We start from the raw sequence: 18781 nt of genomic DNA on the forward strand, positions 1-18781 counted from the left end.
CCTATTTGCTGTTTTTGTGACCATCTCTTTATTTTGGAATTACAAGGAGTAACTCCATTCTGATTCAAATGTCAGTCATTACTGTCAACACAAAGAACAAATCAGGATTTAGAGGGCAAGTTGGAGCTCAAGAAATAAATGAATTTTGACCCACCGCCCAACCCCACCGCCAAAATAATTAGCCAAAAATGTTTAAAAAAAAAAAAAAAAAAAACACTATAAACTGCAGATTTCCTCCATATAATGTATGTGAAACACGATATAGTGGGGGAACAATGTACTAAATAATGTGCTGTGTTGTCGATTTGAGTGGTTAGTCTTGGACAGCAAACAGTGTTATCTTTCCTATGGGCAGCATACCGAGAATCACAAAAGTGACACTGTTCTGCACGCTCCTGAGTGATGTAGCAGTTTGTCAGGCGGCCCTGTGGCCTCATTGGGCGAGACGCGCTGGCCGACCGTATCGCCCACTCGTTATCAGCTGCTCAAGTGTCCTAATGGGACTCACACTGCGGAAATGAGTAGGTGACGGCGCACTTTAATCGCTCACCTTTCACCCATCTGGCAATTAAATCAGCCACCTAATCCCACCGGAGGCAGGCCGCCACCAAATTCATGTATTTACAATCTAATGAGAGCCAATACAAGAGCCATATGAAAAAGAACAGACTTACAAACATAAGAATGCTCATAGTATCATTTTATGTGTATGTACATATATATAGTAGTAGTAGTTTTTAATTTATGTAGTCACTGCACCAATTCCCTGCTATTTTTGTGCACGTACGAGATGGTATCACTCAAGTTCATTTTGCAAACCGAGCGGGTGCCCACGTTGGAATGAAATGATGTGCAGTGTGGCCGCCCCGGCTGTATTTGTTGACAGGCTGGGGATTTGTTTAATCATATCTCAGCATGCTGATAGAGCTTCTCCCTTTACCCGTCCATGTGCGGAGAATTTCAATGATATTTCTGACTCACTCAAAATGTTTACTGTGTTTTAAAATCTACGCTTCTAATCACATCTGAGTCTGTCTCTACAGCATGTAATTTATTTTATTTGATATCTTCTCAGCGCACAGCTAATCTTTATGACGATTAGAAGTGAGAATCGTTTCATCCTTTCAAAGCCGAAATATATAAATATAAATATTCCAACTACTGGTAGATTGAACAAATAAATAGTGTTTTGGAAATAGTCTCCACATTACTATGTTGCTAAAAATCATCAAGAGTTGCCTTTGCCATTTATTCCTGGCGAGAAAGAGGGGAAGTTTTATAGAGCAGACACAACACAGAATGCAGTAGACAGTCTTCTGACTAACATGGCAGCTACTGTCACTAAACAGGAGCCATTTTGTAATAAAAAAAAAAACGACTTTTTTTTAAAATTTTTTTTACAAAAAACATTTCTATCTGAGCTTGCCATGAATCTTCCATCCATCAATTTTCTTTACCACTTGTCCTCACTATGGCCGCGGGCTGCTGGAGCCTATCCCAGCTATCTTCGGGCGGGAGGCGGGCCAGCCAATCGCAGGGCTCATAGAAACAAACAACCATTCGCACTCACATTCACACCTACGGGCAATTGAGAGTCTTCAATCAACCTAGCACGCATGTTTTTTGGGATGTGGGAGGAAACCAGAGTGCCCGGAGAAAACCCACCCAGGCACGGGAAGAACATGCAAACTGCACACAGGCGGGGCCATGAATCTTGTTAATTTTAAATATCTTACACAAAAAAGGCTATATGGCAGGGGTCACAACGTCCTTAGTGCCTCCCTACCTATCTGAACTCTCAGTCTCTCTTCTTGAGAGATGGACTTGAATAAAAATAATGGTAAATAATTTATGAGGTCCCTCAGGGTAGAATTGTGGGGCCCCTTTACTGTCTTTCTTCTTTATTTCATTTAAGATTAAGACTACAGAAGATATTCTCTGGTGAGTTTTATTTGTTGTGACTGGTGTGAACAAGAACACTGTTGAGTTTGAATATTTGACACACGGCAGCCTATAGCAGAGGCTTTTGCCTGTCTTAGTTCTCAGTCAATCTTTTTCAGAGCTGGATGAGAGCAAGATTTAACAAAAGAACAAAACATTAATTATGTGTGGTGTCCCTCAGGGTAGTGTCATTGGGCCCTATTTCTTTTGTTTATTTCATTCAAGATTCACCACACAATATTTGACCACTGTATTTAAATCGGAGCTGAATTGTGATTGCAGGTCTTGCAAGGGTTATTCTGAGCAAGATCTTTATTGATTTTGACTATATAATAGAGAATAGCTGAGGTCAAATGTTCTCAGTTCTAAGTAAATGTTCATACATTGTATCATTGCAACAGCCCCATTGATTTTGGCCCGAATTAGTGTTTTTGTCTTGACCATTTTTTCCACAGAGACCATCTGCCCATCCTGACCTACACGAGGCTGCGATACGGATCCATAATGTCAGTAACAGAGCAGCATGGAGCAGATATATTAACTTTTTGACTAGCTTAAATATACATACAATTAATGTAAATTTTAAAAATTTATAGATTTTTGTCTAGCTAATCGGGCCCTTGCAAATTTTAGGGCTGACTAAACTTTTTTTTTTTCCCCCCACGCTTTTCCCAGAGAAGCTGGGTGTTGTCGATAGATGGCTTTTGCTTTGCATAGTAGAGTTTCAAGTTGCACTTACGGATGTAGCGCCGAACTGTATTTACTGACATTGGTTTTCTGAAGTGTTCCTGAGCCCATGTGGTGATATCCTTTCCACATTGATGTCGGTTTTTGATGCAGTGCCGCCTGAGGGATCGGGCGTCACGGGCATTCAATGTTGATTTTCGGCCTTGCCGCTTACATACAGCGATTTCTCCAGATTCTCTGAACCTTTTGATGATATAATGGACCATAGATGATAAAATCCCTAAATTCCTTGCAATTGTACGTTGAGGAACATTGTCCTTAAAGTGTGTTCCACTATTTTCTCACGCACTTGTTCACAAAGCGGTGAACCTCGCCCCATCTTTGCTTGTGAATGACTGAGCAATTCAGGGAAGCTCCTTTTATACCCAACCTCTCTCCCAATTAGCCTGTTCATCTGTGGAATGTCCCAAACAGGTGTTTGATGAGCATTGCTCAACTTTTTTGCCACCTGTCCCAGCTTTTTTGAAACGTGTTGCAGCCATAGAATTCTAGGTTAGTGATTATTGCTAAAAACAATGAAGTTTATCAGTTTGAACATTAAATATCTTGTCTTTGTAGTGTATTCAATTAAATATAGGTTGAACATGATTTGCAAATCATTGTATTCTGTTTTTATTTATGTTTAACACAACGTCCCAACTTCATTGGAATTGGGGTTGCATAAATTCAACAGGGACCTCGCAGGTCACTGCTCGGCCCCTAATGAGATAAATGCCGGATTAGAGTCGGGCTGGGGAGAAAATAAATCAATGGATGACTCCTTCACGCTAATAAAGCACATATAGGAGCCTGAGAAAAGGGAGACTGTAATCTGCCGGGCACCTCTTGCAGGCAACGATTGCAATGTAACTCTCGGCTAACTGTCCCAGGAGGATAGGCAATCAACCGGAAAACAAATTCAAGTGAGGGAATGCATCAAATCTCAGGTTATCTGTTTTTGATGCATTCATGTATGGTAGACCTTGTGGCTTCTGAAAAGGGAAAAGCAGATTGATCTGAGGGATTTTTTCAGTTTCCCTTTACAAGCAATTTGAAAGGGGAAAAAATATTGATTTGCTGCTATTTGCATTCATATGAGAGTCCCTGTGGGCGCTGTGTCAGTCTAGACGGTAAGGCCCACACACCTAGTGGAAGCTCAATGCAGGAAGATTCATTTAGAAAACACTCACTCGTCTACATAACAGGGAAGAAAAGAAAAACGCCTGAAAATCTGGACTAATCTTAATGTTTGTGCTGATGAGTATTCATTCCTCTGCTCAAGGATGACTACATGATCTGCGGCATCATAATTAACATAGCATTCATTGGAGGAAAAATACCGTCGTCCTTGGTAGCCCTAAGGGTAAGACTGTGGACAGTAATAGGTGGACTAAAAATAGAGACAGCCATTATTATGTATGGCAGACGACCGCTGTATGTGCAAGCTATTGCATTTCACTATACAATAAGGAAAGGTTGATCACTTGTCTCTTTTTGATGATTTAGGTAAATAACAGAATTAATTTACCTTATGCTCTGAGTTTTGCAAAGTTTCTTCATCATTTACAATAATTTTAAAATGTTTTCACCTGTGTTGTGTGTATTGGTCCTTTCATTCCATTTTGTTTGTTTGTTTAGAGAGACATGACAACTTATCATAGTACGATGCTCTTCCACTCTCGTCCTTCAGGTAGCGCGTCAAGCTACCTCTGAATGGATATTCCTGGAGTGTGGAGTTCCAGTTTCTGTGCACTCTCTGGGCTCATCGCAACTCTCTTAATTGCATCGTTCCTAGCTCCTCGCTCCTCAAAACATTAAGAGTGACGCGAAAGTTGTTCTCACGCCCCAAAATGACTTCATTAATCATACTGGCTCATAGTTACTACGTAGGCCCCGACCGCCTTTGTATAGTACTCAGTCATTTTGTCAACAGCATTTGGGCATACAAAGAAAATAACATTATGTTATAATGCAGATAAATAACATTATTTCTACAATAATTTTTAATTCAACGTAATACGTAAGCGACACATCAACACTTTACTGTGCATATTTACGAGTCACGCAAAATATGCGCCGTGTTCAGGGCGGGGTGGGGGAGGAAAGAATAGGCCAATCAAGGTCATCTTTGCATCTGCAAAGTTGTGAAGAGTAATTAATTCATAATTACAGTAATTAATAAGTAATAAGCAATTGATAATTGAGCTCTATGAAGTCAGCATAGAGCAACAAGTGACCAACAAGGGACATGATCAAGAATATGTTTCTGTGTTCTACTAAATTGCTAAAATTGTGTCAGTCATACATTTTAAATGATGTTGCCTTGTTGGTGTAATTTATCAATTTTAATTAAACACCACACCAGGCAGTTAAGAGAGACAGTAGTCTTGTATTCCTAATGCTGTTTTTTGTTTTTTAATTGATTTATTTGCACATAAAATCATTACTGCACAGTCTCAGGTATCACAGTGGGGTCTTTGACTGCACAATCCCTCAGCCCTTAGGAAGAGGTGGGGCGTTGGGGCGTGTGAGAGGGTCATGTGCTTTTACGCACACACTCTCTTTTATGAGGTAGGAGGAGCTTGTTGCAGCGGGATCCTACTCGATGCAGCAGCCCCATCAGAACCTGTGGGTCCTCCCCCCCCCGCCAAACCTACCTCTCCATCTAGAGCAGCCTTGTTATCACTTCCATCGGTGCGCCCCGGCTCGTGGCTCTCACAGCCCCGACGCATCCCTCAAATATGAGTCGCATCACCCGGAGACTGCATGCCGGTGCTACATAGGTAAAATCATTTCTGTATAGATAATTCTAAGGATTCTTATGGTTAAGTAAAGATTTAGGAAGGAAGTGGCTTATCGCTTTGTCTACAATGCATGTGCGTGCTTTGTGCATGCAGACACATTCAGGTGCGCCACTCTGATCCAAAATGATACCATGAAAAATGCGCGCCTTCACTGTTAGATGAACTTATTGGATGTCTCTATTTGTCAACTTTTAACATCAGTGGCGCATTTTGCATTTGGAAACTATTTGTGTGTTTTTATTTTTTTATTTGCAGGAATTTACTCCAGAATGACTATCACAATGCATCTCACGGCCGTGTTCTTGTTTGTAGCCGTAACAGGCATTGCCGGAGGTAATCCGATTATATATAAATCACATTGCCAACTCCAGCAGCTTTTTTATTCTTAATGTGTTTTACTAAAACAATTCATCTCTCTTTTCCTCTCATGAGGTTGGGGATGCAGCTGCAACACAGAGAATGGATTTTGTGGGAAGACTGGAAAGTGCAGGTAGTGATGCTTGTGATAAGACAAATCTCATATCCTGTGTTTTTTATACTTCACAGGTGCTCTGCTGTATTATTTCTGATTCATCAACAGGCAAATCAGCCTTTTGTTTGATCAAACAATTGATTTTCTGGCCATAGTCAAAGCCTCATCTCAGCACGCTGACATTATGGGGACAAGAGCATTGTGGATGGTGTATTAATAGGATTGTTCCCTTTTTTTCCTCAGGTGCAAACCAGGCTGGCAGGGAGACCATTGCGAACGCTGCATCCCCTTCCCGGGCTGCCTGCACGGCTCCTGCGAAAAAGCGTGGCAGTGTGTCTGTCAACAGGGCTGGGTGGGCAGCCTCTGTGACCAAGGTGAGCCGCCATCAAGTACCACACACGCAGCAGCAGACATGCCTGGGGTGAGTCACTGAGCCCCAGGGGACAAGCGAAATACACTGGGATTTATTTTTAGATCGGGGGGGAAAGACCTGATGAAGGTTGCTAAAGGTGACCCTTGTCATTAAACAAGGTAATTGAGAACATTTTCCCCTTCATACAGTATATGATTTGGGAGTTATAACTGACAATGCTGCAGTGGTGGAGTGGAAATAAAGGACACGAAGAGAGACGTTGCCAAGCACGTGGGAAGAGAGCGGGGGAGAAAGAGGAGTAAAAGAAAGGAAGTAAGACGTCACAGCTAAAAACAGAATGCTTTGTGTGTGTGTGTGTGTGTGTGTGACCACAGATACTCGCCTGTGCTCATCGCGGCCTTGTTCTGGGAATGCCACCTGCATAGAGACCGGAGAAGGGGGGTACCTGTGCGTCTGTCCCCAAGGTTTCACTGGACCGACCTGTCAGCTGAGGAGGAACATCTGTCTCACTGATGGGTACCAACATGTATTTCAGTTTGGTTGTCAAGCAATAATCAATACCCAATGAGTACCTCCAATTCCGAACCACAAACTGTTGCCATCATAAGAACCTTAATTAACTGTACAGGCAATAAGTAACATTTTAACATTCTTAAGTGTCACCAGAGGTTAACTATTCCATTAGGAACTCTGAAATACAGAAATTGAACAAAAAAGAGAAAGTACAAACCTGTCATAATAAAACCAGTAACAGCCTTTAAAGGGATCATTTGCAGTTTAAAAAAAAAAAACGTTATTATATCTATCTATCTATATCCAAGCAAGAACTGTATCAGCTTTGAATGTCATTCAACGAGAGATGATAGACCTAGAGAACTCAAGTTTGACTTTTAGAACAGAGTGCTTTGCCAAATGTCTTTCATCCCTTGAAGGCAACCATAGCCCATCAAGACACAAAAGAATCATACAATCTGCGCTTTAAATGGAGCATGTTATGGAAACTTGGCTTTTGAATTGCTTGTATACAAACAGTTGGGTCGCTTAAGTCCCGCCCCGCCCATCAAGTGTGAAATTTCACAACCAATTAATTTTCTCGTGCTGCCCATCGACGGAAATTGTATTGGGAACACCCCACAGTAGAGGCGGGAGGAGGGGAGCAGTCGCTCATCCCCATGAGACAGAACAGCCCTGCCAGCTGCTTGGAACAGAGCTGCTTAGGGAGGGTCACTGCTGTGATGACTTTCAGCTTGAAGTGCTTTAATGATTGATCCTTGGGGTATTTTGACTCTGTCACAGAAAGCAAAAAAAAAAAACCCTGGGAACTCTATTAATTTGTGTTAAAATGACACAATATTCTTCGTCAATATTTTGTGGTCCAAAATTAAATTTTCTCGCTTTCTATGAGTTTAAAGACAATATTAGAGCAATAATAAAATACATACATAATGATTAAGCCTGCTGAGAGTATATTTAGGAAAAGTTCTAAGTACGCCCATGATTTGTCTCCAGAAAGCTTGACAAATAAATGAGAGTGTGGAGGGAAGCGTCAAGCTGATGTATCTGGCACCCTTTCTGTGAGACAGAACCGAGAGCCTAAAAAAATCCAATATCCTTTATTTTTATGTCAAAGAATTGACAGTGCCTGTATAGATTGACTCTTATACAACTAAAAATTATATGATGTGACCTTCGCTTGCATTTCAGAACATTTTGTCTTCGTCAAAACAGCTTATTCCACAGTCAATAAATACAACACACGGAGGAGATAACAATCGCCATGTTGGGAAGCTGCAGTATTACAGTCACACGCTCGTAGCAATGCACCCAGTGCACTTAAATGTGTTTCAGGGGAAGTGACTCATTGATTCAACATTAAACATCTTGTAAGTGTGCCTGCACAATAATTCCTCCAGAGTCGGGAATATGTAATTTCCTATGATTTTATTTCAGATAATGTAGTCTGTCTCCAGGTAAATTAGTTGCTGTGAAACTAATCTCTGTGGGTTTTTCTGCACATACATCCAGCCGACATATTATTTTAAGTGAGATAGATTGCATTGTGAAATTGAAAAGGCCCCAGGACAGCGCCCAGAGGGACCTCATGAATCAGCCCTCTATTTAAGGCCTTTGACCAAAGAGCCAGGTTTGATAAGCCCCCTAGTAAAAACGACAGGGACGTTAATCTGTCAGTATGAAATGAATCAAAGATACAAGGCATTCCAGTCGACTTTTCAGCAGCAAAAAAAAAAACGCAGTCGATGTAGAATCACTGTTTTCAACGATTCAACTATTGTAGACAGACTGACAAGGCACAGATTGAACCTACTGATCTGACAAAATGAACAAAGCTCTCTCGCTGTGACACAAAGCAAGTGTGAAGAGGATCGGATGAGAAATGAGACAGGTAGAGAGGTGACATGGATCTCTGGCCTCCACAACCTCAGGGCAAAATCAGTAGGGTTCTTTTTCTTTCTTTCTTTTTTCTTTTCTTTCTTTCTTTCTTTTGCTCCATTTATCCATCATCTAATCTATCAACCTAAATCTTTATTCTCCAAGAATGTTAAAACCAACAAGGAACTTGTAGTTGGTGTCAATCTATTAATAAATATAAAGTACATTCTTGTGGGTGAAATTATAAAAAAATAAAATAAAAAGAATAAGGGACCCCAGAACACTACCCTGAGGAGCTTCATTAACTTTCTCGTGATTTTAAAACCCATTTTCAGGAAGATAAATGAAGAGTTGTCAGACTTGGGCCACTGTTAACTATACTACTTTGAGTCCATCCATCCATCCATCCATTTTCCATACCACTCACTAGTGTCGCGGGTCTGCTGGAGCCTATCCCAGCTATCTTTGGGCGAGAGGCGGGGTACACCCTGAACTGGTTGACAGCCAATCGCAGGGCACATACTGTATAAACAAACAAACATTCGCACTCATATTCACACCAATGGGCAATTTAGACTCTTCAATTAACCTATCATGCATGTTTTTGGGATGTGGGAGGAAACCAGAGTACCCGGTGATAACCAACGCAGGCACGGGGAGAACAGACAAACTCCACACAGGCTTTATTTATCATAAATTATTATTAACTTTTTTTCAAAAGTTAAATCCAGCTCTCATCTCAGCCCTCAGGATGACTGACAACTGAAACAGGTCACAAGGAGACAGTCCTTTGGCACCTTTTCAGATATTTGGTATTATCCATCCATCCGTCCATTTTCGTACCGCTTTATCCTCACAAGGGTCGCAGGCATGCCGGAGCCTCTCCCAGCTATCTTCAGGGGAGAGGTGGGGTCCACCCTGGACTGGTCGCCAGCCAATCGCACTCACAATCAACCATACGCACACATTCACACCTACGGGCAATTTAGAGTCTTCAATTAACCTACCACGTATGTTTTTGGGATGTGGGAGGAAACCGGAGTACCCAGAGATAATCCACACAGGCACGGGGAGAACATGCAAACTCCACAAAGGCGAGGCTGGGATTTGAACCCCGGTCCTCAGAACTGTGAGGCAGATGTGCTAACCAGTCGTCCACCACGCCGCCATATTTGGTATTAGATATTCAAAATCAAACATTTTTGCTTAGATACAGGACAACAATCCATGAAAGTTTGTGAAAATTCCAACTGCATCCTCTTTATATCAAATGAAATAAACAAAAAAAAAAGCAAAAGGGCCCCAGGAAAATACCCTGGTGAACCTCACACATCATTAACTTTCATTTTTTGGAATTTGATCCATCTCTCATCTCAGCTCTCAAGACGACTGAGAACCAAAACACGTAGCAAGGTGACACAAACACAAACAGCTACCACTACCTCAGATATTGTCTCAGATATTTAAAATAAATAGGGTTCTTGTTTACATTTATGACAATGAACCATGAAAGAACACAAATTGCAATAAGCCACTGTTAAAAACACAGGTGAAATATTATGTGATCTTGATCTTAATGGAAATAAAAAGGAAGACAAAAAGGCCCTCGGACATGACCCTGAGAGAACTGAAAAATCTGAACTAAATGAAAGCTGTTTTAGGGATAAAACCACTCATGAGTGGTCATCCATCCATTTTCTAGGGTATTTCGGGGTTGCAGGGAGCTGGAGCCTATCCCAGCTGACATAGAGCGAGAGGCAGACTACACCTTGGACTGGTCGCAAACCAATTACAGGGCACATAAAGACCACCATTCTCCGTTACATTCACACCGTCACCAAATGGGAACTGAACCCACGCTGCCTGCATGGAATTCATAAGCGTGAACCATTACACTGTCAGTGACCGCCTTAATGAACCTGTCAGCATGATCTTTTCTGTTCTGTCTATCAGCTCCCCTTGCCAGAATGGAGGTACTTGCACAGAAATGAGTGACGCCTTGGAAGCCCACTCTTCCTGTTTATGCCTGCCTGGATTTTCTGGAAACTTCTGTGAGATCGCTGCTGACGTCTGTCAATCCAACCCGTGTCTAAACGGCGGCAACTGCACCAACCACGGGGCGACCTTCATGTGCTCATGCCTTCAAGGCTTCACCGGTTTGAATTGTAATGACACTGGCCTCTCTCCGTGCTCCGCCACGCCCTGCGCCAACGGAGCCATGTGTGTCAGCCAACCTGACGGAACCTTTCGCTGCGTTTGCCCAAAATGGTTCTCGGGCCGGGTGTGTTCCGCGCAGCGGCGGCCAAAAGCCAAGCCGAAGCAAGCTGCCAGCAAACCCCTGGACCACGGGGTGTTTGCGCTGACTCCGCAGCACTACTCGCTCCCTGCCCACGCCTTCCACAAGCTTCTCCAACCACCCGAGAGGGATCTGCTCAAGATCACGCTGAAGGAGACGGTGCACCGTTCCCCCGGTGTGCTGTCCAGTCACGCTCAGCTGGTGTGTTTTGCCATGCTGGCCCTGCTCACCTGCCTAGTCATCCTGGCCACCACGGGCATCGTGCTGTTCGGCCGCTGCGAGACGTGGCTGGCCAACGCCAAGTACAGCAAGCTCGTGCGGCAGCAACGCGAGCACCTGCTGAAGGAGGCGGGCGGAGCGAGCCACGAGGAGACGGAACACTCGGTGAACATCATCCTGCCGGAGAAGATCAGACTGAACAGCTTTGGGAGGCACTACACCTCCATCTGACCTCCGGAAGGCGATACCGTGAATGTAAATCAGAAGTGAACCTTGTTGATACAATATATTTGAATGTACAGTCGAGCACAAACATGGCACTGATTGTAAGTACTTTAAGGCAGGGGTTCTCAAACCCTTTGAGGGGAAACGTTTCCAAGGACCCCTTCATCATCCCAATGCCAATTAAACATAACTACCACGTGTCCCCCAAAAATGCCTTGGGAATCATTTCTATTTCGAACGTTTCAACTGGCATGACCTGTTTAAAAGAAAGGAACCAAATTCTGTTGAATTAATTGCAATATTTGTCCATCGTCGCTAGCTGATGTGCATTACTGTCACTAACAACAGGGTTGTGAACAGCGCTGTTAACAAAGAGGATTTATTTACTAATGCACAGTCAGTGTTGCAAACTTAGCGCTTTGGTCAATATATTTAGCGACTTTTCCAATCTTTTTAGGGACTTTTTATTTGTATTACTTAATAAAGCGACTCAGAAGTTCAATTCCCAATAAGAAGCAAACCCAAGCGGACTAATTTTCACTTTGTTTTTCGTATGACAAAAACGGAGCTGTGCAATCTCTGAGTCAAATGCGCTGAACATTGCAAAGACATGCTGCCCTTTTATATTTTGCAAAAGTGATTCATCCACGTTGGAAACTTTTGATTCAAGGTATGTGCTTCCAAGCTGCAGTTATTTTGGTGAGCACACCTTGCCTCACCTGTACAACTCTACATGAAAAGAGCACGAGAGCGCTAGAAATGCTGCACGCATGCAGGGATGCCAGATTTATCTGTTAGTTTACAAACATATCAGTGCTTTTAAATGGCCCAAAGCTAAGATGCGACATTAATTTCTTTCAAATCATTTTGTGGACCTCCAAGTTACATCTCATGGAGCCCTGGGAGTCAGGGAACCCCAGTTTGAGAACCTTTGCTGTAACGTGTGACATTATGAAACATGTTAAATACCAAATCGCAAGGTGTTGTGTGCCAGTTCTTTAAGTCATTAGTTTAATATATGCAAACATTTTAGGACCATACGAAACATTGTGCATTTTCTATGTTTATTAATGCAAAAACAGTTGCCAAAATGTTAGGTACACCTGCACAATCTAATGAGATTCAATACACGAGCGGTATGGGAAAACAAACATGCTTTTTCACTTCAGCTCCCACTTCTGGATCTGCTTTGCTCCAGTGCAAGTGGACTGTAACAACCAAAAGCGAAAATCAATTTCCCCATCAGGCATTTTAGCGGAATTGACACAAAAATCTCACGAGTTCTTGCTCAGCACGTGTGCTGCTCTGCTCCTCGGAACAATTTGGTGGAAATGGGTTGCGTCATTTTTGCGTGAACAAACCAACAAATCAAAACAAGACCTCTCAAACCTGGGTAATATTAATGCTCAGTTTGGGACTGTCGCTACTGTATAAGGTTCATTGAAGACTAAATTATCGTTACCAGTACGGGGTGCACCGCTCCGCTTGCCTGAAATCAGCTGGGATAAGCTCCAGGTCCCCACTAATGACGAAAATGGATGGATGGATATAATTACAGATTTTTTTAAAATATGAAATCTTTGATTTTTAAACTTTGAAACAGGTACATTTGATGCTCTGCATTAAAAAAAATTGTAATTAAAATGATTTAAACTTGATTTATACTTATATGTAATTAAAAGAGGGAAATAAAATCACCAAATAAGGCCAGTTGCAGAGGTTTCAGATTCTTTTAAACTGGCATATTTTTATTCATTCAGATTTTGAAACTTACTTTAGAACAGGCCAATCTGACCTGCAGTACGACACGGGGGTTAACGTTGTTTTTAAAGTTATGTTATTTTTTGCCATCTTGTATTGGCTCGCATTAGATTGTGCAATGACCGCATGGCTAACACTGACTGTACATCAAGGAAATGTCGAAGTGATCATATGATAAAGTAACCACTTCCAGAGATTTGTAGAATTTAAGTGTTGCATATAGATATCCATTTCCTACATTGTAAAATTGTCGTTGATAATTATTGTGAGAAAGATTCATTAATCTATCATTAAATATTAATATTAATGCAGTATAATTAGAGGTCATTTGAAAGAAATGTGTTATTTCAGGTGTGTATTAAGCTTTTATCCCTTTGCATTAATCAGGACCCAAGAGGTAGCTCAATTTCAAAAAGCTTGGTGACTCCTGCTGCACATGTATTCAATTTCAAACAAAGCAGGTGCTTATTAGAAATATAAAGGCTCATTGGCATGGATAAAGAGTTCTTATTCAATGTGGCTGGAGGTGTCAAGTACCGCTGACTGACTGCAACTTAGTTTTTTTTCCCTGATTGTTCCCTTCAAATATGGATGAAAATTTCAACATCCATATACTTTTTATCCAAACCATCCTGGCCTTCCGTAATTAATCAGTCTGGAGCACATGTGAGGTTTCTGTCCAACTTTACTTCCTACTTAGTGCCAGCTCTGCTGAGCTCCAAAATGAAGGTTGGATCAAAGCTGTTAAATGTCTTTCTCCAGGTAGCTACCCACTCCTCCTGATGCAAGGGGGGAAATGATTCATGACTTGTAAATGTAATGATGATGTGCGTCATTTTGTGATAGAGTCACACGTGTGGAGCAATAGTGCATGGAAAAATAGTCAGATTTATTAGCTGGTGACAAGTGGATTTGTTTGCGGTTGTATACACAGGCAGATTTATGTTTTCCTGTTTTTAGAACATTTCTCCCCATTCTTTATTGAAGTCACAATATATTAGAATTTCCACAGCATCAAGTAAAGAAATATAGTGTTGAGTAAAGTGCATAAGTAATCAATAATTAAGATGTGTGCAATGTGCAAATGAATAAAGAATTTAAATGAAATTGGGATGAAGTCTGTGCAGAAACATCCATCCATCCATCCATTTTCTGAGCCGCTTCTCCTCACTCGGGTCGCGGGCGTGCTGGAGCCTATCCCAGCTGTCATCGGGCAGGAGGCGGGGTACACCCTGAACTGGTTGCCACCCAATCGCAGGGCACATAGGAACAAACAACCATTCGCACTCACAGTCGTGCCTAGGGGTAATTTAGAGTCTCCAATTAATGCATGTTTTTGGGATGTGGGAGGAAACCGGAGTGCCCGGAGAAAACCCACGCAGGCACGGGGAGAACATGCAAACTCCACACAGGCGGGGCCGGGGATTGAACCCGGGTCCTCAGAACTGTGAGGCTGACGCTCTAACCAGTCGTCCACTGTGCCGCTTGTGCAAAAACAATAACAATTAAATGAGAATGACACACTCAGAAATTCAAAGAAAACGAATATAAAATTAAAACAAAATCATAAATAGGTGCACAATTTTCTGCATTTAAAAAAATGATCTTTCATTTGAAATTACTGAAATATATCTTTGAAATAAATATTTAAATGAAGAGGTGCGTAGTTTTCTTTGGAGCCAAGTAGTTTAAAAAATATATAATATTCAGATTCATTACACATTTAGCCATGCTTAGAACTTTTGTATTGTTTAAAATGCGTAAAATATCCACAGTCCACTTTAAAAGGGTCCGTTCAATGTTATGCTTTTACTGCAACTATGAGGCTCTTACCAGCCTAAAACCTATATCTGCTGTTGTTCTTTTTGTCCACCAATGTTTTTACTGGCTGTACATTGTATTTACTAAAATGCATTTAAGGAAGAAGAAGAAGAAGAAAGTATGCACCAGAGTTGATGTGATTTCAATCTTGACCTCAGGCTTTTACTCCACTAATCACCTTGTTACCTGATCTTGTCACTTTAGCTTGGAGCTTTTCGAGCTTTTAGACAAGATTATGTCTACAAATCCCATTCAGCCGAGCGACTAGATCAGATGTCAAACCAAATGCAAGACAACTGATGCACAAAACAGTGACACAATATTTACATAATTCAGTACTCCCCTCCGCATGCATGGCTAAAAATTAATAGGCAGCAAATAGCAAAGTCAAATCTCAGTCACTGTCGCCCTCTAGTGGAGAAACTGTCACAGCAGCCGTGATAAAGAAATTGTTCCGAGTGAAATAAATGTGTGCCAAGAATTCTTTAATCCTCTTTAACCTTGGTTTACAGGCTGGAAAGAACATGGAAGCTTTATGTTTGGGTAGAAAATGTTGGTACCATAGCTTGAGAAAAAAGGACGTGAAACAAGTATACTGTGGTCTTCGTCTTGCATTAAGAGCATTTTTTCAATCAATGACGGTCAACAACCTTATTGTGTAATTTCCACTATGGCCACAAGATGTCAGCCATTCATAGTCAGAGCCGTGCGTAAAGCGAAGACAGTACAGTACTGTATGAACACATCAAAACCGTCATTGCATAAAACTTTAAAGTGCAGCGATGCCAGTTTTTCTTCTTTCCCACAGTGCTATGTTTATCAAGATGGTGAGTAGAATAACTCTGGTTCTCTTATTGGGAAAAACATTTTGAGGCGCCACATGTTTTTTTAATTGGACCACACAAAAATACAAACAAACCAAAAAAAAGCTGATTTTCTTGGCCGCTGTAGCTATATGAACCTCTCCAGACTCCTATTAACCTCTACCATACGCTTATAAACAATTTATATGCTCTAAAACACCTTTTAAACTCTTAAGCAAATCCAGAGTAGCACTATACACTTTTTATTCCTTGTAATATACAGCATGTTAGAATGAAATTCTTTTGTTATTTATTATTATTTTTTAAACTGTTTTAGTTAATTATGTACAATATTAATACGAAAAAAATCCGCAACGTACCGAATCCCCAATAAGTAAAGCGCAATGTAGCGAGGATGCACTTTATGAGACACTGCTGGCAATTATAGACCCATTCATTGGCTCCACTTGTGCATTTCAGTGACAGAGACTCTCCACACTTTGCTTTTGAGCCACAGGTGCATATGAAATTATAAATATAGTTACCGGTAAGTGTTATTGTAAAACACAAATATACAGTGTTCCCTTGGCACTTCGCGCTTTACGTAGTTAGGGTTGCAGATGAACGCTATTGTAAAGCTTTTCAGAAATATTTTTTTTCAGAAATATTCATAAAAGAAATAAATAAATGGAAAAATGCAGCCATATCGGCTGCCATATTGGCTGCGCATCATCGCAGCCTCACCCAGCATCTTCCCTTGTTGTGTCTCGCCAGTCTCGTCCACGCTGTTGACTGTCTCGCATACTGTATCTTAGTGCTGTGTTCGTGATAACTTTTTTGGTTTAAACAATAACGTTTTATGATTAGTTAAGCCCTTACAATGCCGCCGAAGCGCTGTGCCCCTGCGAAAACTTCCTCTGGAGCGCCCAAGAGGAGGAAGAAGAAGAAGATGATGACCATCAGCGAAAAAGTGAAACTTTTAGATATGATCAAAGAGGGCAGAAGTTAAGCATCTGTGGCACGACATTACAGCGTGAATGAATCTACAGTGCGGTTTCTCAAGAAAGAGGAAGCAAACATCCACAAAACTGCTTCAATAACCTTCAATAAGGAAGCGAAACGTGTGGTAACTCCGCGTAATAAGAGAAAATCAGAAACATCTTTATTTGCCAAGTATGTCCCAAAAACACACAAGGAATTTTTCTCCGGTAATTGGAGCCGCTCTAGTACGACAACAGACAGTCAATTGACAGAGAGCACTTTGGAGACATAAAGACATTAAGAAAAACAGTCACTGAGCAATAAAGGGTTGCTAGTTATCTGGTAATGCTGGTACAATTTATTTATTTTTGACAATTGCAAAAAGATGCAGAGTCCTCCAGCACTTAGAGCAGTTCGAATGACTGATATTGCAATAGTCCGGTGCAACCACCATTGTGGTGCAACGACCGCCGAGACTTCAAGCGAGTAGCGCGATAATCTGGGACAATGTTGATTGTGCAAATGTTGCAGATACTCCTCAATCAGTGTGCAAATGGAGCAGATGCTACTCTGGCATGAGTGGCCAGTATTGGTCAACAACAGATATGCAAAGTGGAAGCGGCATTGGCATTGTGGATTGCTGATTGCAGGGAAAAGAGTTTGGGCACTAATATGAAATCAAATCCCACTTCACGGTTTTTCACCTTTCGCGGGAGGTTCTGGTCCCCATTAACCGCAAAAAAACGAGGGAACATTGTATACTGTAGATACTGTATTTGTGCAGCTTTGCAGTGGCCGGCCGGATCTCACTTCGTACCCGGAAATGTATATTTTTGCTGTGAAAGCTCATGCTTTACAATAGCGTTCATCTGCAACCCTAACTACTTGGCGACGGTCGGCCACTCATGAAAACTAGTCGAAGAATCCCGCACACCCGTGCAGCAGTTAAGTCACATTTGGCGGTGTCGCTCGGTGTGCAGCGGCCTTTAGATTTAATGTTAGGGGTGAGGGTTAAGTTTAGTTTTAGGTTTTGGGTTGGGTTTAGAGTTACATGAAGTGTTAAGGGGTTGGCTGGTCAGGTTACCATATGGCTGTGCTGTTATTTACTCAGGAGCAGAAAAAAACAGATGCTTATGAGAGACAAGGTTAGTTAGGAGTTAGGGTAGTTAGGTTTTAGGGTTAGAGGTTAAGGTTAGTGGATTAGCATTGTACGTACGCTTTACTACTATAAACATTGAACTAGCTATGAATGAATACGCGTTCATTCTGTTGTAACCAAGATCAGAAAGTGACGTTATAACATGTCTGATTGAGGCTGTTTTCCATATAATGTAAGTAAGGAGTATTAGGAATGTGTTTAACTGTTAACATGTACACAGAGAGCTTTTGTGTGCTGGGGCCCAGCACACATTTTCATGTGTCTACTTATGACCCCTGGAGGCTAGAGAGGGCCCCTCTCCTTCAAATGGCTCAGCTCCTCGCCGAGCTATAAAAGAAAAACAGACCGGCACACATTAACCCTTGACCCTTTGGCATGACGGATGAGGCGTAACATGCGTGGGCCCAACGTACATATGGAAAGAATCCAGAGCGCTTTGAGGGGCGCACACATTAGATCAAGTTACTGTATTCTTCATCTTAGGTTGGCACCCCACATTCAGCTGTCTGCTCCGTGCACCTCAAATGACTTCCAGATGAGCAGTGAAGTCAGGACACGGTCCTCAACACTCCGACAGCATCAAAAACAAACTGAAACATTGACTTCATTACCAAGGATTAAGCATCTAAACACAAGCCATAATGTTTTCGCCCACGTTTTTAATGTTAGGTAGCTACGTAACACGTCAGGCAGAGGGGAAGTTTGCTTATTTATTTATTATTATTTTTTTTAATCCATTTATTAGAAAGGGGACAATGCAATTTCATAAAACACATGAAATACACATGGTTAAAAAAGCCAGAATTAGC

General features: G+C 41.6%; 1 protein-coding gene across 2 annotated transcripts in view; it reads left to right on the forward strand.

Moving 5' to 3' along the window:
• LOC133413186 (protein delta homolog 1) overlaps window positions 1-14212 on the forward strand; it is a 31297-nt gene extending 17085 nt beyond the window's left edge. Inside the window, exons 1-6 of one of the 2 annotated variants that reach the window (XM_061697225.1) lie at window positions 5244-5450; window positions 5727-5804; window positions 5904-5961; window positions 6187-6317; window positions 6691-6832; window positions 10661-14212. In XM_061697225.1, coding sequence (XP_061553209.1) covers window positions 5273-5450; window positions 5727-5804; window positions 5904-5961; window positions 6187-6317; window positions 6691-6832; window positions 10661-11453 — 1380 coding nt within the window. In that variant the 5' untranslated portion in view covers window positions 5244-5272 and the 3' untranslated portion in view covers window positions 11454-14212. Of the gene's footprint in view, window positions 1-5243; window positions 5451-5726; window positions 5805-5903; window positions 5962-6186; window positions 6318-6690; window positions 6833-10660 lie in introns of those variants that run through there. The other variant, XM_061697226.1, reaches the window with a different exon arrangement.
• Window positions 14213-18781: the final 4569 nt, after the last annotated feature.

Source organism: Phycodurus eques, chromosome 14 (assembly GCF_024500275.1).
Source record: "Phycodurus eques isolate BA_2022a chromosome 14, UOR_Pequ_1.1, whole genome shotgun sequence".
NCBI lineage: Eukaryota > Metazoa > Chordata > Actinopteri > Syngnathiformes > Syngnathidae > Phycodurus > Phycodurus eques.